This window comes from Lissotriton helveticus, chromosome 2_1 (genome assembly GCF_964261635.1).
Source record: "Lissotriton helveticus chromosome 2_1, aLisHel1.1, whole genome shotgun sequence".
NCBI lineage: Eukaryota > Metazoa > Chordata > Amphibia > Caudata > Salamandridae > Lissotriton > Lissotriton helveticus.
The window spans coordinates 244,736,344-244,763,178 of record NC_136059.1 but is presented as its reverse complement, the minus strand read 5'-3'; the positions used below and the strand labels follow the sequence as shown (position 1 = coordinate 244,763,178).

The 26,835-nt window shown below is 41.7% G+C and overlaps 1 protein-coding gene across 1 annotated transcript in view; it reads left to right on the top strand.

The window, feature by feature from the left end:
* The window catches only part of PSTPIP2 (proline-serine-threonine phosphatase interacting protein 2), a 275,577-nt gene extending 248,974 nt beyond the window's left edge, over positions 1–26,603 (top strand). Inside the window, exons 10-15 of the mRNA XM_078674746.1 lie at positions 1,188–1,286; positions 4,821–4,917; positions 15,491–15,569; positions 15,746–15,780; positions 23,228–23,284; positions 26,335–26,603. Coding sequence (XP_078530872.1) covers positions 1,188–1,286; positions 4,821–4,917; positions 15,491–15,569; positions 15,746–15,780; positions 23,228–23,284; positions 26,335–26,336 — 369 coding nt within the window. The 3' untranslated portion in view covers positions 26,337–26,603. The remainder of the gene's footprint in view (positions 1–1,187; positions 1,287–4,820; positions 4,918–15,490; positions 15,570–15,745; positions 15,781–23,227; positions 23,285–26,334) is intronic.
* Positions 26,604–26,835: the final 232 nt, after the last annotated feature.

Here is a 26,835-nt window from a genome sequence, read left to right as displayed (position 1 = left end):
TCCCCGCTCCTTTGATGTGAGGCGAGGTCCTACTGTAGGGGGCAATAAACTGCATCTGTTGGGCTAGGTGATGGCCTGGGATCAGGCCGGACAATCGGGCAGGGAGGAAGAGGTTATCAAACAGGGCCTGTCCTTTGAATGAGATAAAAGAGCGAGGGGGTTCAGCACGGGATGTGGCTCGGAGACAGGGTCGCGCTAGAGGTGTGTTTATGGCCCAAGCAGGAGAGACCGGGGGCTGTAGGGGCGCGGGGGAATGCTTGCGAGGGCGGTGAGTGAGGGGGGAGAGACGCGCAGGCTATTGGCAGTGGGCAGACAGGCCACGACACACAAAATGGCTGCCACTTACGTGCATGATGGGGCCTAAAAGGGACAAGATGGCGTGGCCACTGTTTCACGATTTTCACTTTACTTTCAACAGGGGCTAGGGGTGAACATAAATGAATGCCGCTTATATATACCTAATTTTTGTCATTTTCCACAATTGTGGGCTTCTCATATGAATGCAAAGGGTGTATGAACAACATTAATACTCAGTAAAAACTGAGCTAATAATACAGCTATGCCTGTTCCAACCATAACTTCCATATTCTAAATATACATTGTAGATCAGGCAGAAATATACAATTTCAGTCCGTTTTTCTAAACTTCCTAAATTATTCTACCACAGTAATACCGTACAAAAAGCATTATTCTATTTAAACAACAAGGAAAATAATGAATTTACCCGTCTATGGACCATATTGTCATGTGTGCTACACTCATATGTCTCAAACACACGTGGCTTGCATGAGTTTAGAGATCCTTGGTTCGTGCACTGCAATGTCAAACTAAGTCGCGACATTTATACCAGTGAGATAGGAACCACATCATGTTGGCATCTGTGTGTGTGGCACTAGGATAATGAGAGTCACTGGTGACAGATCAAGAACTGGTATGTTTTGCGTAAATAATTAAAGTTATAAGCTCTCATTTAACAAATGCATGCATTCAAGTACTAACTTGCTTAGTTGAACTAATTTAACCAACAATAAAACTCTGCAGTAACACTCTTGAAAACATGACTTGTCCGAGGTAAGTCCAGGATTGGCACCCTAGGTGCACTGCTTACACGGAGAAATCAAACCCTAATCACACTGCTGACATTGCTAGACCAGAGCTGACAGTAATGTAAATTTGTCGCCTTGCAGTTTCTAGAAACACAGGAGTCCGAGCGGAGAAACTACTTTCGAAATGCAGTCTGGACCCACTTGAACCAACTTTCCCAACAGTGTGTGACCAGCGATGTGGTAAGTACCTACTTTCTAATGCATTGCTTCTCACGGTTAAAATAATTAATTTCTAGTAAATTTGATGAATAAATATGTCAATCAAAATGACATTTCCAGGAACTAAAACCAGAGGCAAACACATTAAGGAGTTTACTAAAAGTTACCAGTGACACAAGAACTTTCATTATCCATAACCATTATCAAGACCATCTGCGTTGTTGTTACGCTCCATTGTCGTAGAACACCTGGATCCAGGACCAGACATCATCATGAGCGTGATTATCTTTAGGCGTGACCTGGGGAACCAGCGTAACCACCCCTGACATACCACCCTTGCACAGTCCTAGCCTGCTGATCCCAACCATACTTTGCATTCTGGTGTTTGCATGGGCATCTATAGCAGTCAGCATACTGTGCATTATAGTAGCTGAGCTATGGACTAGAAAGAAGGCTGCACGTTGGCAAATGATAGCCTGCATCAGCAGCCCAGTGACAGGTGTACAAATTGTGGAAAGGGTTATGAAGACCAGGGATAGCGATGCCGATGTATGCCTCTCCTTGAATTTATCTAGTGAGATTTTTCTGGCGGCAAATTTGAAAGCCCAACATTATTACACGTTATACGATCTCTACTATATCCCTGAAAAATTATATCGCCGGGGTAAAAGGTAGGATAATAAGTGTCCTAGATGTAAGCAAGGACCCGCGGATAAGATACTTATGTTCTATAGCTGCAATCAATTAAACACAGTAATAAAACAAATGGAATCTTTCTTGACAGCAGCCGTAGAGTGTCCTATTAAAATATCTGTTACCCTAATGTTATTAGGATGTGATGAAAGTTTACAATGTGGTTATCATGCGAGCAAATTTGTCTTTATTGCAATAGGGGTAATGAGACTTCTTATTTCCACCCATTGGAAAGACGCATATCCCCTCGGTTTCAAGCATGGTTCGGCCGCTTATTGGCTATATATCATCTGGAAAAATAACTTTATAAATGTTAAGGCAGGGGTGCTCGAAAGCGTGGCAGAGTAATCTGGGCTCCTTTGAAAAGATGGATTGCCGACCAAACCAGTATAAAGGAGTATAGGATATAAAAAGATGCCCTGAAGATTAGCCCGATAATAATGGTCTGTTGGCTCCCTCTCTCATTTGTTTTCTTTTTCTTCTTTTCTATTTATCTACGCGGGGACTATCTATCTTTGGTTTTTTTATGTGACTCAATGTATATATCAAACTATATGTAAATTTAAACCGTTGCATAGATTAGATAGTACAGGATGTATATGTATGATATAGTGATGACATTGATTTTTCTAATCCTCTTCAATAATAAAAAAAAGAAAAGAAAATTGTGGAAGTGGTTTCTTGGTGAAGAAATCAACATAATATATTTCTTGGCAGTGTGTTTTTTTATATATAAGTAAGATCTGTTACTATAGCCTGTCGTATGAAGCCCATTCTGTATCCACACAGAATTGCAGGCTTTACAAGTGAAATCACACAGGTACAGTGTACCATTTCTAAATAGTAGGAAAAGGGGTCATGAAATGAATGGCCCTGCTTCCCTGTAATTTCTAATTACATGTTTTGGCGTACGCCATTCTCAAGGTGCTAGGGGTCTTAGGAGTGGTATCAATTTGCAAAATGGAAGCTTTCAATGCAGTTCAGTATTTCTGGCTACTCTGTCCTTGCCGACTTCAGTGCCAAGAGGACAGTAATGGTAAGCATATGTTCCATAAATTCTAAATAAAGATTCATCGCAAGTTAAATTAAATTTGCAATCATACCTGATTTGCACAAATTTCCTTTAGTTTAAATGTCCAACCTAACCTTCCGCAAATTCTGCATATTTCTGTTTCAACAGCTTAGTGTCCTCAGTTTCACTCATTTGATATGATCAATGACTGCTTTAGAAAACATGTCCAGTGTAGAATATTCTTGTTCATTATTGCTAGAAAGGCAGTACTTAATGACTGTAAGACACAACAGCTTGTGTGACTTGTTCACAACAGCATCTACAGAAGAACAAATGTAGACATGGTTGTCAATATTTCCCCCCCAAAGTGAATCTGTTTCCAGCATTGTCTTCTGGCTATTAACCATGTAGCTTTCCACTCAGGATTAGATCATTTAATATTCATTTACTTTATTGTATTGGTATAGCACAGGTATAGCCTCGAGTGGAAGCTGAGGGCTTTACATAGCCATGAAATTGCCAATCACATTCTCAAACTTACTCCAGTCTGATCTGTATGTGCTAAAGGCAGCGCTTAGACACCCTAGGGGATTTGTCATGCTTTATAAATTCTTCATCATCATCATAAGCAGCAGGGTCTTGTCATGTAATTATGGTTGGTGTATCAAAGGCCAAAGTATACAACTCAGTAAACACAGAGGAACATCAGTGCCTCAGCCAACGCGTTAGAAAATATATACATTTAGGCCAAGTGGAGAAGGTTTGGGGAGAGGAGGAAGAGGCAGTGGAAGCTGACTTGTAGACTTATAAATGTGGAGTCCTGCAGACCCTTGAACAAGGTGTTCTCTCCGTCGTTGTTTGATAAGACTCGAGTTTGCTCAATGGAGTGTAGTTTGCGGACTACCTTCTACAGGATGGCGAGGGAGCAGAAGGATCTTCAGTTTCAGGGTAATCGTATGGCCATATATTCTGACTTCACAATCGGCTCTTGCGCACGGAGTTTCTTCCAGCTAAATGTGGCTTGATGAAAGCAGGAATAACATATACTGCCATGCATCCGCCTAAGCTGCACCTTATTGTTGGCAAAAAGCTACACTTACTCACAGATCCGAAACAAGCTCTGAAAGGTTGCCACCGCCAAGCCCTGCGCTCAGTGCTATGAGGTGTGGACAGTGGGGAAAGCCCCACTAGCCTTCTCAGTGACAATGACTGATAAGACACATTGCATGAATGTTGTCCCGATCCAGGGATGAGCTACTCTCTTCTATCTCATGCTCCCTATTCCAATATTGACCTTCTGGATTATTGTAGTTTAAGACAGAGCGATAGATGCCAACATCCAGTGTCTTAGGAACCGGATGCCACCTGGAAAACCTTGTGGTACCGTTGTGGGTCGTCAGCATACTTGCCCACTAAAAGCTCCAGGTAGGGATCTAAAATCATTTGTGCCAGAATGGAGCCTGGGAAAACAGGACAAGCATAGTGGGTATTTGAAAGAGTCCATAAGATTGGATTTTATGGCTCGTGGGCTGTTTCGGATATGCTGACGTGGGAGGAAAGGGTGTAAAGGAAGACTTGGTAATCAAAAGCGTTGAAGGCTTACCAATGCGAGCCAATAGGAAAGAGTCTCCTTTATACACAATTTGAATAAAGTGTCACTGTTTCAGTGCTGCAGTGGGGACAGAACTATGATTGATAGTAAACTGCCAAGTTAGATATTTAAGAACTGTGGTATTTGAATAATGCGTGTTTAACTCGTGTATTTGAAGCGTTGTACTTGAATTCTAATTGGACAGTGGGCACATTTAACATACGCTGAATTCCTATCTCGTATATTTCCATTAATGCAGATGTATGAAGAAGTTCGAAAATCCTTAGAAATGTGCAGTATTCAGAAGGACATTGAACATTTTGTGGAAAACAAGAAAACTGGAGATACACCCCCAGGTAACCGTTTAACATGTATGATTTAATATGTATTTCCATTTCACCTCAGATGTAATGAAAAGTGAGTGGCTGATCTGCCATCTGAATATGTAAGATTTCTAAAGTATGATTGGAAATGTTATCTGAAATTAGACTGTAGTAAAACAGTAATGTATTACGGGGTCAAGGAGTACTGTAATGTGGGAAGGATCAACTGGAGGACAGCAATCAAGGTGCACTTTAGTGAAAGTTTGACTAAAACATTCATACAGGGGCATAGCTTAGTCAATGAGATTTCCCAACTAAAAACAGTATGTTGTCGGGTGGAGGGATGACCAAGGTTTTGGATACACTGTTCCAATGAGGAACATGTTTAATAATGATTTACATTAGGTGGACCCCTGTCTGAGTTCCTGAAAAGAATAAAATAATAACAAGTTAAAACATTTTAGTCAAACAAGGACGATGAGAAAAAATCAACTAAGGCTTTGGAGACCCTACTTGCAGGGTGCTAGAACCCAACTCTCAAGCTAAGAATGCATTTATTTGGGAGGTACTACACCAAACAGCCAAGCTACACCGCCACAGTCATTCTAGCATGCAGGGGAGAAAAGGCTGCCTGGCTTTTGACATCCTTAGAAGAATGGGTTGTCACTTCCCCTGGGACTCCCAAGGAACTCAGTCTTTTCATCGCTATAGCTCAGGGACTGTGGGCCAACACCACCAACAGACAGCCCATATCAAGCACAGAAGGTTACCAGGAATGCTTAAGGCTAGGTTTTCTTGCTAAAGGAACTCCCATGCTTGAGAATCTAATGAATAGTTTCAGCGTGATAATGGTCATGCAAAATGTTTGTGGAGAGATTCAAAAGTTATCCACAGGGTGGTTGAAACAGAGATAGTTGCCCAAATATCCTCAAGCCTTGTTATACATGTAAACATTGAGACTAACTAGAGATATTAACCTAGCGATGTCTACAGTAGGTTGTTGCTTGAATATTAATTTACCTTAAATAATTGAGAAGACAAGACGTTTGGAAAAAGAGGAACAAGTTGGTTTAGTTAAACATTGCATTCGTGAGAGCCTGGACGAATGCTTGTACTCAAAATCTCTCGATGTACTAAGTTTTGACCGTCAATTTATACAGTTCATGAGGTACAATAAAACAAATTTTCTACATTCCAAAAATGCATCTTAATTGTAAATCAACAAACGCGGGCATCTGATAAGAACACAGACAGCTCTCGACCTCGGGGAGAGCTAGTGTGGGCCGGTGTGTATGTGTCCAGATGCCCAGCATGAGGAGCGTGTGATCACTACGTGCGGTGTGCCTGTTGTGTCCTGAATGGTTAAATGTGCCTATCTACATGTGGTACATAGCTTTGCGGTATTTCTGGGTAAAGCAAGTCTTTGGCCACACAGGATTTATTAGGGCCAATTATCCCCGACTTGTTTGTGTACAACTATCTGTGGAATCACAAAGGTTTTCCTTGGATTCATGTTTATCCTTGGTTTATGGGGGACCCCACCTGTGACATGTTACTTGATAGGCATGGGTATGGGTAGCAGGACCTGCCTGACCACGTACCTCTGACTTGGGGTTGATAGATACGTCAGCTTGGGTGAATCCGATAGTAATGATGTGAGTTCATTGGAACTCCTAAAAACAATATGACAGCCACTGGTATAATTTTTATCTACATTATTAGCATTACGCATTCAGTTGTTATTGTGTACATTGATAGTGTTCATACTGATATTAACAAGGTTATGTTTGCTCTGGTCTGAAAGTACATTGACATTGTTCTTTTCGCATCAATTATATCGTTTGAGATCATGGCACACATTGGTATCATATTATTGCTGATGGCACTGCTTTGCGGGCATTGACATTGCATTGATGGGCATTGTGCGGGTACACGCTGTGACATACGTTCACATTGCATTTACGGATATTTTTGTTGTTGCGCCTGCACTTATCATGACATTCATTGAAATTGTATTCACCCATTCCGACAAGGTACCTGGATAAAATGAAAGCACTGCTCATACGAGACACATCTATGTTTGCTGCACATTTCACTTCACATTAACCCAACAATTCCACAATAAGGATGCCCAACGCTTGCCAACAACTCAAACATCTGGGAATACAGATTCTGAGAGTATTATTTTAGAAGATTGTCCTCACACTAGACACAGTTGCACACGCAGACACTATAGCTCCTCTAGATGTGTTCCTATATTACAGATTATACATAGTTACATCACCTTCCCGCAGCAACCAGAGGAGTTGAATCAATTCTGATTAGCTCGTAACTGCCTCTGGGCCTAAACAACTTGTCTTAAAACGTTATAACATGACCGTGACTGCAGGGGTTTTGGAGCCCCCTAAGTCTAAGATGAAATGAAAAACAGATTTGGGCATACAATTAACTACAGCCCTTTGGAGATATTTCTTCCCCAGATAAAAAAAAGTCTCTTAATGGCAAACATAGAGCAATTCATTATAAAGTTTGACATAGGAACTATTGCACGCCTAGGAATTTAAGTATGCTGTGTTAAAGGGCAGACTCCTTATGTGCTGGTTGCCGGAAGCTAATTACATCTGGAGTGGGCATGCCCTCATGTGGCCGAATACTGGTCACTAATCTTTTGTGATCTATTAAAAATGCTGGCAATGGAAATACAAGCCAACCCACTATGAGCACATCTGGGTTACACCTTTACAATCCATAATCCAAAATGTAAATACACAGCATCTGGCATTATTATTAGCCAACAGAAGAATCACTCTGTGCAGGGATAGGGCGTCCTTCCCAAAAATTCCCACATAGCACAAAGATTTACTATATTTTAACCATAAAAGAAGCAAACAGTATGCAATCTTCTGCCAGCTTCATCCAGACTCAAATATACATGGGCCCTCCCTGAACCTTATGATCAAATTTGACACCACTTAACAAGAGTACAGTACACCAGCTATATATAGACCATCAGAATATATTCAACTAAAGATGAAAGCAAGAGATCCATGACACAAATAATGGATTCTTTGATGTTAATAGGGATGGTATTACAAGATATATGACTAATATTAAATCGGCAAAAGACCACAAGGTAGACCCTATGCTTGTCTAGTCAAGAACTTCATATATTTACGAACACACATTACAATTGTTGATGCTCGGCTGCTATTATTTTCAGGTTCATGTTACAATATGAAATGCTACATTTATTCAAAAAGAGACTTAAAGTTCTGAATTTCAGGGTGTTCTATTATATTTGCAAAGCCACACGCATGCTTTGCTGCTATCCGTCCTTTGCCACGCTTAGCCCATAGTAGTAGATTTTCTCAAGGTTGGTTTTTCATCTGCAGGCCTCAATCTTTGCAGATGCTAATTACACTCACAGATTAACTTCGGTATATAACATTGATGATGGTACGACCCTAAGACAGGAGTATCAAGCATGTGACTTCCTAACAATTTGTTGCTAGTAGCATCCTAAAATGTTGTTTGCTAGTAGTTCCATCCCTAAGTTTAATTTTGTTTAGTAGAGCACATCACAAACATGTTTCTGATGAAGAAGAGCATGTGGAGCCTTCTATATTCTGTTCTTCAGCTGGCTACTCTAACATTTGTTCTCCAAGGCATGCTATGACAGAAGTACGTATGATCTAGACTACAGGTTGAATGCAGCCTCTGTAGAAGTACATAGTGGGCATTTAAGAGAAACCACAAGCTTCCTGCTGAAGTCTCTGATAGTCAGCAAAAAATCAGTAGATGGGAGACAGTAGGATTATCCAACTCCTTTTCATGTTTCTGTTAAAAGACGATCAAGAATATGCAGAGGAACAGACAAGAGAGTGCCACTGCTAGAGACCGATTAATAACAACCTTTAGGATGTGTTTCTGTATTTTCCTGGTTCTGTTTATTATCATCGAATGATTTAACATCTACATGAGTTCCTGGAGCATCTAGTGGGCCAAGGCTCAGCTAGTCACAACCAAGTAAACTGCGCACATTCTGCTAACAGTTTCTCGGCTGATGAGCCAATAACAAGGGCAAAACTGGGCCCAGGTTACTTGTGTTGAGATTCAGGGAGGACCTGGCTTGGCAGTTCGGGCTGGACTGCCCCCACTGGATCAGGGTCAAGACTGATTTGCATATAGCTGAGCCCTAACTGAGGTGTCATGGTGTACAAAATAATGATTGACTGGAGTGCGGTCCGAGTAGTTACCAGTGGCTGCTATTAATTTAAGCATCCCATTCCTCACTTTTTTGAATACTTCCTTCTGCTAACTGCTGCATGATGAAGTGTGCACATTAGGAGCATTATAGGAAATAGCACATCATCCTAGCCACTGCATTATGGAAACTGAAATGTGGTAAGTGGGCATTGTGAAATGTAAATGGGTCTACTGCTGCCACTGTTAAAGGGCGAAAAGGGTGTTGATTTGAGAATTACAGAAAATTGTAACATGGTAGATGGGTATTATAGTCAACTGCAAAGTCTGCTAGGTGGGGAAATCTAGAAACCTTCAATATGTGCTAATCGTGGCACTATGTTACTGGACCACTCAGGGGGGTGATAAGTGTGCATAGTGGGAGAGTTAAAGGAGCATGTAGAGAAGAGAATGTTCACTCATGTTTTATTAAACCTCCTACTTTAAAAGTTGTACCAACATTAGTCTATAGTGACCCTGATTACTGCAGTAATGCCTCATGGCCTGGTTACTAAACTGGTGAATTTGAAACGCGGGCCTGGATTCCAGTATTTGAATGGAAGTAGTTGATGGTGGGTGAATCTCTGTGCCTGAAACTGTTAATACATATAAAACTTAATTCACTGTAAATATGTGAAATACAATGGTATTGTGCAGTTCGAATGAGCAGAACCTGCAACTGATGTACATGATCCTATATCATTTCTATTTCTACCAGTATGAGCTTGTGCTATATAAATACCAGAATATATATACATTTAAAACCCACAAGGTTTTGAGAATGTTCCAAACATTTATTGGAGGAGTTCCCCAAATCCTCTTTTGAATAACATTATTTAAATCCTAACAAGTTAGCAATGTTACAATCAAAAAGTGTAACTTGTAGCTATGTTTCTCAAAACATCCCTGGAGGAGACCACATTTTCCCAAGTTACTCATTTAATCTTTTTTCAAACACACCTTTTGACATTAGATGTTTTCAGAATTGCTTTGGAGGAGAACACCAGGCAGGGATTTTGCGGCCTCTGGCTCTGTTCCACTTCCAGACACCCTGCCCCCCCCCCCTCTTCACTGCCCTCCAGGCCTGCGTTCCTCCGGGTTCCTGATTTGGCTTCTTTTTTTCCCTACCCACTGCTAGCCCGCTGGTACAGGCTTATATAACATTGCAAGCAAAATGAAGAGAATTCGAGTACACAAATCTGGTTATTCGAAACGAAAGAGAAAAGCGGCTCAGCAGGCTTTCGTAGCGTCACAGGAAGGAGCAATCTGGCTCCTCCTCCTAAATGTTATCGTTCTGAGACGAATTCAGAAGGGTAGGAGCAGCCAGAGGTACTAGTCATCTAACGCCTTTTCTGGACGTTTTATTAAAACACCTTCCTGAGCTCCAGGGGGCTCTGCCCTGCCCGGACCCCCTCTTCCGGCGACCCCTACCTACGCTCCCTGCCCAGGGCCGCCATGAGCCTAGAGCCGTCGCTGTGTAGAACTGTTTAAATTGCCTGACTTGCCATGTATCAAGTACACAACACATTGCTTTACACAGGAACACAGTACCAGAAAGTCTGGGAGAAGAGAAGAACACATTAGCTCCATAATGACTCTAAGGCAATACATGTTGCTTGAGTAACATGTGGCTGGAATGTGGAAAGAAAAACAGCAGTACCTTTTTTTTGAAGATTTGCCCTTTACAGAAACTTCCAAGGTGCTGCATGTCTGAGTAAGATGAAGTCAAGTCAGAACAAAGACTCAGCTCCCCACGCCACAAAGGAGGAGGCAGTCCAAGCACCAACGCACTATGCAGGGAACAAGAAGATGCTGGCCAGGAAGGAAAATCACTATGAAAAAAAACTGGAAAGTGTACCTGAATGCTTTGTGCTGCATGACGACAATGTAGGCAATAACTTTATTGCGATGCACACAAGAAACAAACGTGGTTGGCAGAGGGTAAAATTTCACTGGAAGCTGCACTTAATCTGTGGGCGGGCGCCAATCAAAAGATGGTGGCACGCACTGGTGACGCCGCGCCGGATGGCTCCCGTCATCACCATACACCACGACGTCCCGCAGCAGTGACAAAGAACATGTCAGGGATGATGAAAGCACAGCTGAAGAATGCGCTGACTTGAAGGTAAGGTCGCGCGTGCTGTAAACTTTGGCTTAAATTGAAAAGTTAAGTAGCGGTTCAACTGACAACACTGTTGAAGTGATAACAGTGGCAAAAAAATGAAAATAAAGCATTTATAAAAGGTAGACTTCACAATGCGCTCCTTACTCTTGCATGGAATCATGACTAATGAGTCACAGGGTAGAGACGGTTGAAGTGCCAAGAATAAGCGCCCACAGGGAGGCAAAGTACAAAAAGAAAATGGTAAAGTACTGAGAGCCAACTCAGAGCCAACGTCCCAAACACCGGTATCAAGTCCCTCACACGCAAATGAAAGCTACGGGATGAACCACTAACTCAATTGACCCAGAAATACCAAAAGTCGAAGCAGCAATGTAGAGGGGAACGATGGTGCACAGAAATGGCAGTAAATGAAGCAGGAGGTGCTGGTATGTTTCTTCAAAGAAAAGTGGCACATCAGGCTGCAAGCAATATACTAAAGGCACACAGGTGACTTAGAAGAGTAATAACTGGTACACAGCTGAAGGCACATAGTTGACTAGTGAATAGGAACAGGAACACAGTTGAAGGCACCAGCTGACTTAGAAGAGCAGGAACTGGTACATAGTAGGTTTAGAAAAGCAGGATCTGGTACACAGCTGTAAGCACACAGGTAAGTAGAAGTGCAGGAACTAGCACACAGCTGAAATCACACAGTAGACTTAAAAGAGCAGGAACTGGCATGTTAAAGTTGGTAGGGCAACTGATAGAAAGGTCACTGGTGGGGCTCAGGGTGCCAGTAAGCTTATAAAGATATAGCTTAAGGTTTCAAGAGCTTCTTGTAGTTAACTTGTAGTTTCTTAAGAATCAGAAATCTGTAATCCATGAAAAGGTACACGTAGATTCTTTCCAGATCGTCGCCAAATGTAATGAGTAAATAAGTCCATTTAGCCGAGGTGTAGATCAATTAAGAACGTTTATTGTAGATCTTTAGGTAAGACCCACCAATAGCAGCTCCCTTGCTGCTCAGCCCATACTCCCAACTGGCACTCTTCCACCATGCATCCCCAATATTCATTACCTCACATGCACCAGCATTCCATACCACATCCACTCCAGCTGAGCAGCAAAGCAGAGAAGCAGGAAAGATGCATAGCACTGACTACTAGATACCACAAAATCTCATTGTATGCCGATGACATATTGCTATATGCCACCGCCCCCGTTTTACTGTCTGTAGTTTACTCCACATATTTCAATTGTTTGGCAGCTACTCCGGGTATCACATTAACTGGGATAAACCCCTCCTATTCCTCCTGGCGGGAATGATTCCAAACCTCCCGACTAGCAGACAATCCCTATTAATAAAGAAATGTTTGAATACCTTGGCATACTAATATCAAGGAACTTTGATGAGTTCCTGGCAGATAATCTACTCCCACAGCTGGCCAGGTTGCGAAGGAATGTGGCACATTGGAGACAAATGCTGGTGTCCTTGATGGGAAGGGTCGTCCTGTTTAAAATATGACACTGCCACGTGTGTTATATGTCATACAGAACACTCTCTACAGAATACCGGTCGACTATTTACACAAAGTGGACAGTGAATTACGAAAGCTCTTATGGGATAGAGGTAGTTCCTCATAAACTACAGAGAGGAGTCTTCAACGGGGATGGCGATCCCCTACATTAAAAATTAATACTGGGCTGCCTAACTGGTTACAATTAATGACTGGGTGTTTGCGGGACGTTAAGAATCGGACTATAGAGTAGATCGCCACTTGATGGAATGTCGAGGATACCCTGCGGTGCTGTATCGCAAAAAGTTGAAACAACAGTTGTTGCCACACACACAAGTAGTCGTCGGTGCATGGTGGAAGGCCAATAAATTTCTTGGTGATGGAGAGGACTCAAATATGGGACAGTGAACTCCTAAAGGAAGTCGGTAATCGGAAGGGATTCCATAAATGGGACATCCTTGGGATATACCTACTAGGGGATGTTTGGAGGGGACAAGCCATAATATCTTTTGAGGATTTACAAGCGAAATTCCAGATGTCTGTCTCTGAAAAGTTCCTTTATTTGCTGTTGGGAAATGCGTTGTGGGCTCTCATCCTCGAGTGCGTACAACTGCCGGAGTACACACCCCTGGGGGATAGACTTTTGCTAGACCCATTGCCAGATAAAGCCACCTCTTTGATATATAGAAAGATTATGAACACACCGGCCCCACTAAGCGCCTTGCAGGAGGCATGAGAGGCAGATGTGGGAATGCTGGAGGATGACTATTGGGTGGAGGTAATACAGAGTCTCAGGGAGGTTGCTATAAGGGCACGCGGTCACCTAATACAGCTCTGTATCATTCATAGATCCTACTCCTTGTTATGCATCGGCTGGGCTGCTGTACCACTGACCAACGTGCTAGGGGCTGGCAGGAAGTGGGCTTCTTCTTCCACATACTGTGGCCTGTTAAAAAATCGTGGGGAGAGATAGCACAGGTTATGTCTGAGGTCGTAGGCCAGACCATTCCACTTGAGACTAGATGGCATATACTATGTGTGAGAGGTGAAGAAACATGGATGAAATATCTTAAGCTATGGCTGTTGGTTGCGGCCATGCTAGCGAAAAGGAATATAGCCAGGGCCTGCAGAGCGGTCGGACCCCGCGGGCAGCAGATTGGAAAACAGATCTTGATAGGTGCTGTGCATCCAAAAAGGTGGTATTCTAGAGCTGGGGTTGCCCACAGAAATGGGAAAGAGTCTGTGGCCAGCGGGTGGAGTACAGGGACGGATGTATGACATTACAACGCATGCTTTTACCATGCATGCCTTTACAATGCAGTTTTTACAACGCATAGCGCTTTGGGGTGCTGGATAGTGAATAGTTTAATTTACTATTCCAACTCCAGTCCCCGTGGATAGTAGGGAAGGTGTTGGATAGTAAATTAAATCTATTCCCTATCCTAGAGCGCCCCCCAGCGCAATGCGTTGTAATGACATGCGTTGTAATAGTTGCGTCGTAAAGGCACTGCGTGGTATAAGTTACGTTGTAAAGGATGTTTCCCACAGGGGCTATTGAGGATTCTTCTTGATAAAGAATAATGTGGGTAGGCCGGCGAACTATGGGATTTGCTATACTAGGTAGAGTTATTGAGCTGAAAATAATGATATTGCTTTTACATCTGAACATAATGTACTCAGCAAGCATGTCAAGGTGGGATCTCCTGTACTCAGTGTCTTTCAGTCTCAATGTATGATCGTTTCTGTGCTGCTGAGCATATGTTTATTAAAAAAAATAATTAAATACAGAACAAGGGTGAAACTTAAAGGCTAAAGGAGTTGGACAAACAAAAGAATAGTGGGGAAAGCCATTAAATCAGGAGCAGAAAAAGAATGGACAGGAAAGAAAGCCATCCAATCCTGACCCAAAAGGCACTCTACCTGGTAATATATACCACAGTAGACTGTGGCTACAATTGTCTGTAGAGCAACTGTAAAAAGGATGTTATCATTCTGTACTTCATTATTGCTGTGTATCATCACCAATTGTAAGCAAATTTGTTCTTTCTGTACACTGCTTGTTTTCTGAAAATTAATAAAATCCTTTGAAATAAAAAGGATGTTATAAAAAAATGTTTTAAATATATTTTATTTATGGTACTTCAGTTTTGGATTGCGCTGTAGATCTTTACGTGAAAAATATGAGATATTGTCAATAAGTAAATACAGTGGCATAGTTACACAGTGGACGATAGACGTGTGAGGCAGTGTTTACGTACATGTTGTTACAAGCAATATGGTGCTGGTAGTGTCAGCTTAGGATGGACTGGATCTCTCCGTTACTGTACAGAGGGCTCTAGTTTACTGCTCTAGATTTTTTTTACAAAGGTGTGTGGATCCCTGCTTCTGGGGAGTTCTAGATTATAGGATGTGGATCCATGGGGGAACAAAATAGTTATTTGACATGTAATGAAATCCATGAATGTTAAGTGGCAAAGACAAGGGGAAAAACACATGATTTAGATGTGATTATTGCAACAATCAACAACATCTTTTAAGATTTTAAACATGCTTTACATATATTTATTTTATATTTTTAACATGATGCATTTACCACCAGAAAATTGCATGTTCACTTAAACATAGCAGAACATACTGTCAAAACATTACACATTTGAGTACAATACAGTATTAGCTCTTTTAATACTAATAAGTATTACAGTACGTATTGTGTTAATATATGTATTTGTGTTGTGTTTTTTAGCCCCAATACTATATGAAAACTTCTACAATGCACAAAAAAATATAGTACCAGGAAGAAATAACGCACCAGCTGGATTAAGGTAAATATTGTCTGCCAAATCACACATTCTCTCTACCCAATTAGGTTCCAAGCAATAAAGTTTCAAAGTGTAAAGTAAAGTACGAAGAGCGGTACTGTGGACATGGGTGTTTTTGTTCAGTGCTTCAGTCTGCTTATGTTATTGAGCTGATTTAATTTAAAAATGTTTTCTTTTAGGCGAGGACCTTTGCCACCACCAGGAAAATCACCATGTAAGTTGAGCAAAACGAATATGTTTTGGATTACTATGTTGTTTTTATGCTATTTGTAAAAATAATAAGTTCATGTGCACTGTTAAAGTTCTAAATGTTTCTGGATTTCAGTTACGGTAAGAACAGTTGTAGAATTGAAAAAGTTGAACGTAAAAAATTCATACGGGTGGAGAATCATTATCTTCTTAGTTTTAACTCCGAGTGAGCAGAAATAAATTAAGTTATTAACCAGTACAACCAGCACACACACAATCCTTGGTGGTTTCACCAAAATCTTTTATTTCAGAATGTTTCCGCCCAGGTGCAGTGTTGGAAAACTCATTTTCATGAGATAAAATATTTCTCTCCAATTATGACTACGTAACAGAAACAATTTTCCTTTCATTAAAATAACCACAATTTATCATAAAATTTGAATATAAAATCCCACTAGAAAATCCAATTGTTTAAAACCTTTTTTTAATGTTCTCACTTTAAAAAGAGAATAATGATCATTGTCACATTAAGAGAGCCACCAATTTTCCAGCATGTATCACATTTGCAAGTGATCTTTCACATTTCGCTAGTAGCCCCACGCTCCACGCTCTCGAGGCCAACGGCATAGCAACTTGTGGTGCTGCATCTGGACCCGCGGGCGTGATGGGGCACTCACCACATGGCGCTGCTCATCCTTGTGTGGCTTTGTTCTTGGGTTCCACCTGGTTTCTCCGCAGTAGCAGTTACGCAGCTGTAGCAATTCCTGCCCTTTATGCACACTGCAGCAGGGTAGCTGGGCTCGAAGTTAGAGATATGCTCTCTGGGGACGGAACAATAATTTCTTTAGTAGTGTGCACGTCTTATGGGTAATTTTAGCCTCATTGAGAATTCTGAGCCCTCTTGCTAACATATAACAAGTCTGATTGGCGGCTCTATATAATGGGTAGGGTTATGTTCTTCACTACTCCTTTGTTGGAGTAAATTGGATTCTGGCTTCCTGATCCCTGGTTCTTCTTGGGTTTCTCCCCTTCTTGATTAACCGTTCAGCCTACGCTGCTATCTATTGTCATCCTGTATTCTTTTTCGATTGCTTCTATACTTTTGTATTCTATTTTCATACCTTAATATTTTCATGAGGTCTTCTCTAGGATAATGAACTAACTACACATATTTTTCCTTTTCTTTCCTTTCTGACTTAGTGAAGGTGTACCTTGCACTAGACTGCGTCTGAGGCATAGCCTGTAAAATGTGACAAAATTGTATTTCTCAATAGAAGGCATCGGTAACGTATGTAAGAAAAAGTAAGAGAGAAGAATACGAATTTTAATCTGGATTCAGAACCCTTGATTCCTGGTAACTAGGGTGGAGAAGTATCTGCCTGGCCTGGTATATCGTCCCACTAAGTCTCAGGAATTGAAGAATGAGGATCTAAGGAGTGTTATATATGCCAACCTATGTCCTACCGAAGACTGAGGGACCTTGAATTTGTCCGCCTCCACCTCTGCGCCTGAAAGTAGCCGGTATCCTTTCCTTGTCCCCAGGGTCTCGACTCTGATTCGTGCCCTTTAGGAGAAAGTGCTCGGCATTGCATCATTCAAAGGCAGTCCACATCAAGGATGCTTAAGCACTTCCACTTGATGTCAAGGACTTTGCCATTAGACAGGACCTCTCTTTCACTTGCATTAGAGGCAAGATTGCCATTCCAAGACATGAGTCATATGGTTTATCAGATGTTCAAACCTATTTCTCCTTCTCCAGGCATCAGAGATTCACAGTCAAACACCTCTTCTTCCTGATACAACACCATGTACTCCAGCAGAGGAACATCTGCCTACTGCTGTGTCTTGCACCTGTCACCTCTATAACACAAGAAGAGAGACTTATGAAGAAGTCTCATAAAATACACCAGACTAATGAATCCTCAAGCCATCAACACAAAAGATGAAGGAATAAGAGAACAAGATATGATAACTGAAATAAGTGCCCGACAGAAGTGTGAACAAAGACTATGTTGTATAGAGATGTCTTACTGCCTTCCAGACTAGCCGACATCCATTCTCAGAAATAGCAGTATGTTTCTCCCATGTCTAGTAAACCATCACTAAGGTTGGTTAGGAATCAAATTGAGTGCTCTTTGCCGTCATTCGCTTTACTCAATCTAGTCAAAAACCTAACCCATGGATGATGTGGTTGCTTTCCACAAGCCCTCTAAAAGACAAGCAAGAAAGTTAAACATTGAAACTTACACTGCTGCAGTTCAATCTTATCATAAAGGGGGTGGTGATGGACAGAGTATCTGAATTAAGCAGAACACTCCTACCCAGTCAAAAGATCAGGGCTTGATCCATCACCGTTTTTTAGCTCACTGCACCATCCCAGCTCAGAACCTGGCTACATGCAAATTAGTCTGACCCTGGCCCAGTGCATCATGGGAACAGGGCAGACCAAACTACCAAGCCAATTCTTTACTGGAAAATGAGCGAAATAACGGTGATGGATCAAGCCCTGATCTTTGGACTGGGTAAGAGTGGTCTGCTTAATTCAGACACTCTGTTCATCACCACCCACCCCCCCCCTTTTCTGAGCAGTTCAATCTTAAGCTATTGTTCAAACTGCAACCAAAGAAGTCTACAAAAGCTATCAACCCTGTAGTTGCAGGACTAACTCAGCCTGTTTTGGAAAAAAGAAGAAACTTCGGAAATCAGGAAAATTCTCCAACAGATATTATAGTTGAACCAGTGGCTACGGCTAAATATAATGCCCGGGATTCAACTTCTCCAGTGGTAAGGAAAAGAATGGATGTTTTGGACATAAATGCATGCGAGATGTCAACATTCATGCCTAGATCTCAAAGCTGCACAGTCCATATTAGTCAATATAGACATTCACCATGCCAATCTTTGGAACAATATAAAAAAATTCTCCCCATAGATAAGAGAATTTACAAGAGATTATCAAGGAAAGGAAACTCAGTGCTTCGAAGGACATAACTGATTGACATTCTGTTGACTACTGCCAAAGCCTATGCATGAGGCAAGCTTCTAGACTGTCTGCCCATCCTGACTCCATAAGATGATTAAAAAAATACTCAAACTTACAATCTTTGATTCCAATCTATTTGACTATCAAGCAGACATGGAAATTCAGAGAATGAATCTGACACATAAACTCTCAGGTCAGTAGGGTAGAAGAAGAGAACTGGCTTCCCAAAAGTCAATTTTAAGGGGTTTGGATAAGATCAGTATTAGTGTGTTCAAGCACAACTTCAAGAAAAACAGAAGTATAATCGACCTTCCACTGCCAGGAGCCTAATAAGGGAATAATAAATCAACAACGGTCATCAGCCCCTGGTGTTTCAGGGTAATGACTCTCCCATCTTGCCTCCCCCACTGAACACTGCCATAGGAAGGGGTAAGTACAACTACCTCATGTGTATTTATAAAGCACATGTTCACCCAAGAGTATCTGGCGCTGAATACCAGATGTTTATTGTTACCCACCTCAATGGCACTCAATTTATCGACCTCAGAAGGATGAAAGGCTTAGTGGACCAGCCAGGATTTCAACCTAAGACCATGAGGTTGAACACAGGTCCTTATAGTGAACGCATTAGTCCATTAAGCCACCGGAATCGGCTTTGTATGACAGCGCTTTACCAAGGAGAGATTGGTTCTACATATTGTGCAGAACTGAAAAAAAATCAGGTTTTTAGCTTCTGTACCAGATAGTTCTCCAACTGATTGAAACCTGAACTACAGTGTACTGAAAGGAGGAAGTCTAAAACAGAGTTTCCCATTTCTACTGGTACTCAGTTCCCATATAGACCAAAGATAACATTGGTGATTCATTTCAGAAAGTGACTGTGCAAAAAAAATAAACTAGGGATCTTTGAAGCAAGGGCGAAAAGGAGCACAGTATAAGGGTGGGCTGTGTCTACATTGTGGTGATCCTGTACTCCTGGTTGTGCCTACACTATGTGTCTCTAAAGAGTTTGAGTAAACTGTAAGCATTTGAGAGCGAGAAACGAGGATGTGCACTTGCTTACTTATCTTCCACGAGTGGTCGCGACAACCAGTTGTTTGTCTTGCCTGTCATTTTGATTATTAGGAAAGAAAGATAATTTTTGTGCCAGCATGAAGGGATTTACTGAACATGACTGGGCCCTAAAGAATAATCCCTGGAAGGCTGTAATAGAGACAACGATCATTCTTGTTGTCATGGTCATTGTTATGCTTTCAGTGATTATTGATCTCCTGTTCAGGGGATGTTTCTTGTCAGCTTGTACCTGAACTGTGACTAACTCTTTTCTGGGTCTCAGTACTATGCATGCACTGTAGTCTTTGTCATGCCCCCTCCTATGGAATGTGAGTGTACCACACTCTTTGAGGCATGTTGCTAATGTGTCTTTTGTGTCCTGTAATCGTCATCATCTTCATTCAAGAATGCTAAGAATTGCTAAGGCTTTTTTTCAGCCCTGCCTGACTTTTCTTCCTATTTGGGACCCTTTTAGGGAGAAACTTCTCACATGTGTAGTACAGACAGGAAGGTACCTCCTTGTCCATTGGAAGGAGTAGTCCTTTACGCAGGCAAGCATGATGTCTCTTGAGAGTCCGTCACAGCATCCAGTCACTGACAGGAGATGGGTGTCAGAAACTGTTTCATATCTACTTGCTGTACCACTGAGCTGTCCTCTTAGCTTTGATGTCCCTCTTTTCTGTATTATCACATTTCTAAGGGGGGCGGACAACATAACGTCAAATCTCTCACCCCACTCCCTCACAAGGGGGGAGACGTGGCACTCCCTGGACGTCTACCTGAACTCACATAAACCACCCTAGGATGAACGCACCCAGCCTCTCCACCACATACTAGGTAGTATGGCGGACAACAACCGCGATACCCAGCCTGTCCGCTCTTCCTTCCTCTCTTTTCCTTTCTTCTTTTATCTTCTTCCTGCGAGGGCTGTACATAAGACGGCCAAGTTTCAATGCACGCCTAGATCATGCTTTGCCTAGCTATTGAACACGCGACCTTTCATGTCAAGATATGCCCACTGTAACCTCCACGGCGCATAACGACACCAGTATTGCCTTCACTGTATATGTACTGTGTATATAAAAGAAATTCTCAAATAAAATCTTTTGAAATCAAAAAAAAAAAAAAAGTGAAATCGATTCTTCTTCAGAATGACAGCAATGCATTACTTCAAAGAGCGATGGGGCATATAATCCAGGCAAGCTCACATGATCTTGCATTTGCTCGTTCTGAGGTAGCATTTTACCAGCATGTTTATATCTTCTGGGTCTGCAAAAGAAAACAGGCAGATGGTTTAGCAAACCTCTTCTAGGGCAGTTCAAATTGGTGATAAATAACAAGGTCATCTTTAATGACTTTTATACTTAGGGTCTGATTGACGAAGGCACTTACATGTAGTAAATTTACAAGTGGGGAGTCTCCGCACTCGTGGTGGAATCTCTACATGGCGCACCCTCTGCAGTGCGACTAGTGAGTGCAAAGATTCCGCTGCAAGTGCAGAAACTACGCCACAAGAGCGGACACTCCACACTTATACTTTACTACACATAAGCACCTTCGTCCATCAGTCCCATAGTACTTAGAAACTTACCACAGGGCAAACGCCTTATGCCCAAGCTTTGTATCCTAGTGTCCATTAGTGAAGGCTCATTCACTAGACGAATCAAGGACAATTATCTAACTTTACTCCAATCCATCTACTGCCTAAGGTGATCTTCAAATGTAAGAAATACAAAGCCAGTAAGAGTTCTGTTGCACTAGGGTGGACCTGAAAATAGTGGTATCAAGACCCTCTCTTGCTATTTGTAAGTCTAAGCAGGAGGCCGGAAGTACAATTCAGGGTGTCAGGCAAAATACTTCACCTCAGACTTCTATTGCTGAGCTTGACTACCTTGCTTCTGAGTCCATTCAGTAGGGTCATCTGAAACGTAGACAAATGTAGGAACTTCCTGTAGGATGTAAACACCCTTCTATGGGATCATTTTACTTTTCCAAGCAGATGTTGTTCTGCGTATGGGGTTTGGAAAATGGAACTTGCCTCAAAGAAATAGTATGGCTCTATCATATTTAGCTTACTACCATTACCAGTTAGTAGAAATGACATTTTTAGGCATCTCATATTCATATTTCTTGGGATTAAATGTTTACTAGAAGGTATCAGAAAGTTGCATTCCTCCAGTAAGGAGACCATAAACCCTCTATTGGAGTTGAATATTTGTCTTTCTAAATTAATGGGTCCTCTTTCCAAACCAATGCACGAGGGGGGCCATCAACTTTTGTCTTGGAAGTTAGCATTCTTATTGGCTGTCACGTCAGCTACGGTAAGCAAACATCAGGTTCTTTGCACCAAAAAACCTCAAACAAACTTTCATTGCAACAGTATTTTTATTTGGTTTCATCCAGACTTCTTTCCTAAGGTCATTTCTGATTTTCATTTCATTCAGTCAATTTTCCTGCATGCTTCTTTCCATTTATGATCTATCCTGCAGAGATTTCTCTACATAATTACACATTTAAAATAGTTCACTGTTATTACATAGATAAGACAGAGGATATATGCTAAGCTAAGCAGATATTTGTCAGTTTTGGAACAAAACGTACCAGGCTACCAGAAAGCTAACAAGCCTTTTCCCAACAAGACTAAAGCTCACTTGACCAGGAGAAATTTACAACTGCTTCTTTGATGAGGAACATCATTAGCCATAATTAATTCAAAACAAAAAAAACTGTGATTTGATTCTAAATTCAGCATGTTATTGTGGGGGGCAGGTTTCCCTGTAGAAAACCTTTGCTTAGCAATCCTCTATCATTCTCTTTGATTTTGTTCTTTGCCGAGTGCTATTCTGCACTACAATTAGGAATATCAGAGAGAATCCCTTGATAGGGAAAGAAAATCTAACTGTTTTTGCTTCTAATTCTGCATCATGTGTCATGTGCATTTTGTTGGTGTCCCACGATCCTCCATTGATATCAAGAGATTGGGGTGATCCTTACTCAGTTCGAACTTCAAAAATAGACTGTTCCACAGACTGTGCAGGGCATTTGGGAAATGTTACAGCTTCTGGCGTTATTAAAGGAACAGGACTAACTTTTGCATAGAGGGTTTTCCATTTATTACCAGACTAAGCATCTTTAGTGATTTCAGTCTGATGTACCTTATTTAGTTACATGAAAAAAAGATGCAAATTAGGACAGCGGTAAGGTATTTAAAACCTCCACGAGGACGCCCCGTAAATGGAGAGCTGCCGTCACAGCTTAAACCTTTCCAATGCAAATATACCATTTTCATACAGAAACAGGAAGGGATATTTATTGATTTAGATGAAAATCATATATGGCATTATAGAGCAGTGATAGGCATGTAAGAAGAACCACATTGCTTTGACTATTTTCTGCGAAACCTGATTTACAAGTATGCTTATTTTATTGTTTGCAGGTAACTCTGACTATGATACTGTTAATGAGTACAGTAAAATACAACACTATGACAACTGTAAGTATTTTGTTAGTTTGCTGAACACGCAATCCTTTCTCCTACCCATGATGGTGATAGTCACATAAACCTCCGTCACCTCTCACCTGTATAGTGCATGGAATATTCTGATCTTGCGAGGGTGATAAGTATGATATGGGGGAATTGCTCTCTCTGCATTCAACTGTGTACCACCAAATTAGATCATGCTCTGCAGCAACCGAAAATATTTGTTGTCTACAACAATTCTGGAAATATGAAAAGAGTAGTGTGAATCTCTTACCAGGTCTGTGTGGGTTTATGGAAACTAGTTGGCTCTCTTGGTAAAACATCCTAAATTAAATGAAAGGTTACAGAATTTCTAAAATTTAGAGTGGCAGGATTACATTATTTGGTTTCAAATGCTGCAATCTTGAGGGCTCTTACTAGATGGAGATACACATTTTGTTGTGTTATTTATGTTGAATCTTTCACCAGCACTGTTATGTTGTAATTCTGGCCTTGAGTGGGATTTGAAAGTAAATCTAATGAGACCTAGGACTTTTTGAACTTAGATTCTTTTGTGTCGGCATCACTGAAAGCCCGTAAATGAGACTACCGGAAAGAGGTTATATCTCAGGTTGTAAACACAGTCATTTTGTATTAGGTTAAAACAGTAAGATTGTGTTTAAGGCCATGCAAAGCTCACTGATTGAGACGTGTGGTTTACCATGATGTCTTAGAGGTAATTACCACATTTCCTTATTAAAATTGCTTACAGCCTGTAGACTTTACAGTGTGTGTCAAGTGTGAAGGGATACAAGAATGCCAAGTCAGACGGCCTGACTCTGACAACGCTGTCCTCACCTAGCTTACCTAGACTTTTGCTCAGGGACATAACACAGGCCCCTGCACCCTTGAGGGGGACCTCACTCCTTCAACTCCCACCAGCCCAATGCCAATGAATATCTGCGAGTCCTGCAAGACTTGGGGGGCCCTTTTCACTCTCAGCGATGGGTCATTATTTTGCTTTACACCACTTCTTATGCTGTTCTTTAAGGTTGTGTCCTTAAGTTGGTTATATTTGATGTCACATATTTCAGAAACTATCCACACTCTCCACACAATTAATTGCCTCCCTGTCACCTCATCCTTGCAATGCGGCCAGCTACCCCTTCCTATATTTACCCCACTCGAAGTGTTCTGAGCCCACCAAAGGGTGGTTAGTAAAGCTTTATAGGGCAACTTGACCAAAATGTGTGGCTCTTGGTTGTAGGCTAGCAGGGTTCCTGGCTTGCGCCTCATGTTACTACGATCCAACACTGGAATGGGAAGATAACAGCTGCAGTGTTGAGAAGAACCATTTGCGCTCAGCCCGGTACCCTGGTTGACCTAGAGTGAGACATTCCAAGGCTCCTCACATAAGGATGCAGACAAGATCTAGTCTCCTTTCGGAGCCTTATTGAGATGTGACAGCACGGTAGGAAAGGCAGTGCTGGAAGAGAAGGAACCAATAGAGCACCCTGGCCCAGGATGGAACAGAGACCGCCAGCGGGAGAGAGTGGCAGTATCTGAGAGCTATGTCGCGGGTGCCACGCGCCCTAGTAGCCACAAAAAAACAGGAATGAATAAGAGACCTAAATAGAAATGGAATAAAAGAGTAACGTGAGGTACTAGTTTAGCAATATATTTTGATTAAAAGCACCATACACAAGAAGACCACCAAAATGTTATGGCGAAAAAAGCAGATTGCATAGTGAGAGCAAAGTGCCACCTCTAACAATGCCATAGGGAACCTATGAAGGACGTCCTGGATGTTAGCTTTTGCAGCCTTCCTCACACCTACAGAAATCCACAGCACCATACAGTCACTCTCTCCTCCAGTGTGATGTAGTGTTGTTGTGTGTTTTTCCTGCCCCTGGCACGTCTGAGATGAATTCATTGCTTTGTCCTTTCCCATCTCAGAATTAAGGTTCACTCCCCTTTTGACTTGCCCCAGGAGCATGTCTTTATTATATGATGGTAAATTGGACACCTTAAATTAGGCCACGTCTTAGCTCTCAGATTAATACACACAAATGGGATTATATATCGATACCAAAGAGTTTTCTAAAGAAACTAAAGTAAAAATGTAGTTCAATGAAGAATTTTAATGTACTTGGTGATGAACACTTACACCTTCGTAGTTTAACCCCCCCATTAGGTAGAGGGGACCTATTGGTGTCTTTTTAAGAACCAAACACTCTGATACACATGTTCAGACTACAATAAATGTTAAATCAAAGACGGGGACGGAAGATCAGGTTATTTAAAGAGGTCGTCCTCCTATGCTCCTCCAAGTACACCTGTATAACACGGAAGGAGATCGTTCTTCTATTCAGCCGGTGCACTAGGGGTTGCTACCTGGCCGGGAATCAAGTTGCTGGAAGATCTGAATCTCAGATCATAATGCCCTCACACACCTGTTAGGGTGCCATGCTTCATCATGGGGTGCTCCTTGTCAGACCAGCTCCGCAATGTCTGGTTGCCCTGGTTGCCTCTTTGGTGGAGTTCTTCAGATCTGTGGACGCCGTATGTGGTAGGTGCACACGGGCAAAATGCAGTGAATAGTGATGTGTAAAAGGTGACTTAGAATAGTCACCGGAACCTAGAAACTTTTAATTTAATATGGGTACAGGACTAAATAAAAGCAGTGGCGCTATCTAGAGGTCCTACGGTACCAGGATAGCTTATGTGTGCATGGTCAACATGTTTTGTGCCATAGGAGCTCAAACATCGGCGGCACTTGAATATCCAGACGCAGGGGATGTTGCAAAGGTGAGACAGCATTGCCTGTTCCTTTGTCACCTTTTACACATCACTATTCACTGCATTTTGCCCACGTGCACCCACCACATACGGCGTCCTCAGATCTGAAGAACTCCGCCAAAGAAGCCACCGGCTGAATAGAGGAACGATCTCCTTCCCGTGTTATACAGACTACAACAAAGACAAGCTGCCACCTCAGATAAGGGCCACTATACAGTTAGATGAAACCTTGAAAGACTGTAGAGTGGTGACTTCTATTGTGATTTCTCTTTTTGTCTTTGTAGAACAAAGACTACATGTCGAGTCTCTTGGAGAAGAACAAGGAATGGCCGTCTCTTCCAGTCACATGGAGCAGATGACTGACCTCTCTGCAAATTGTAAATGCTTAAAGGATCAGTGTCGATGTATGGTGTTACCCTGAATCTATTACAAAACTACTATGTGTTGATGACACCGAAACGCGAATAGGCTTTTGTAACCTCAGAGGACCCTTCTTCAGATGGGACTTAACAGAAACACGGAATCGACATCTCTTCTACTATACAAAAAAAAACCAGACGATTTATTTAATTTTTAGTTTTTGCAGTTTTGTATTCATGTTTAAAGGTTTTTAAATAGATTCATGAGATTCTTCTGACTAAGCTTGCCAACGCCCTTTTTGTGATTTATGTGATGTTCTCTCCTTTCTCATTATTCCCTACCTTCCCCTTTAAGGCATGTCATCTTCCCCTTCATTCCATATTCTCAGAATGTATTGATTTATAAGGTTCTTTATCTGAGAGTTA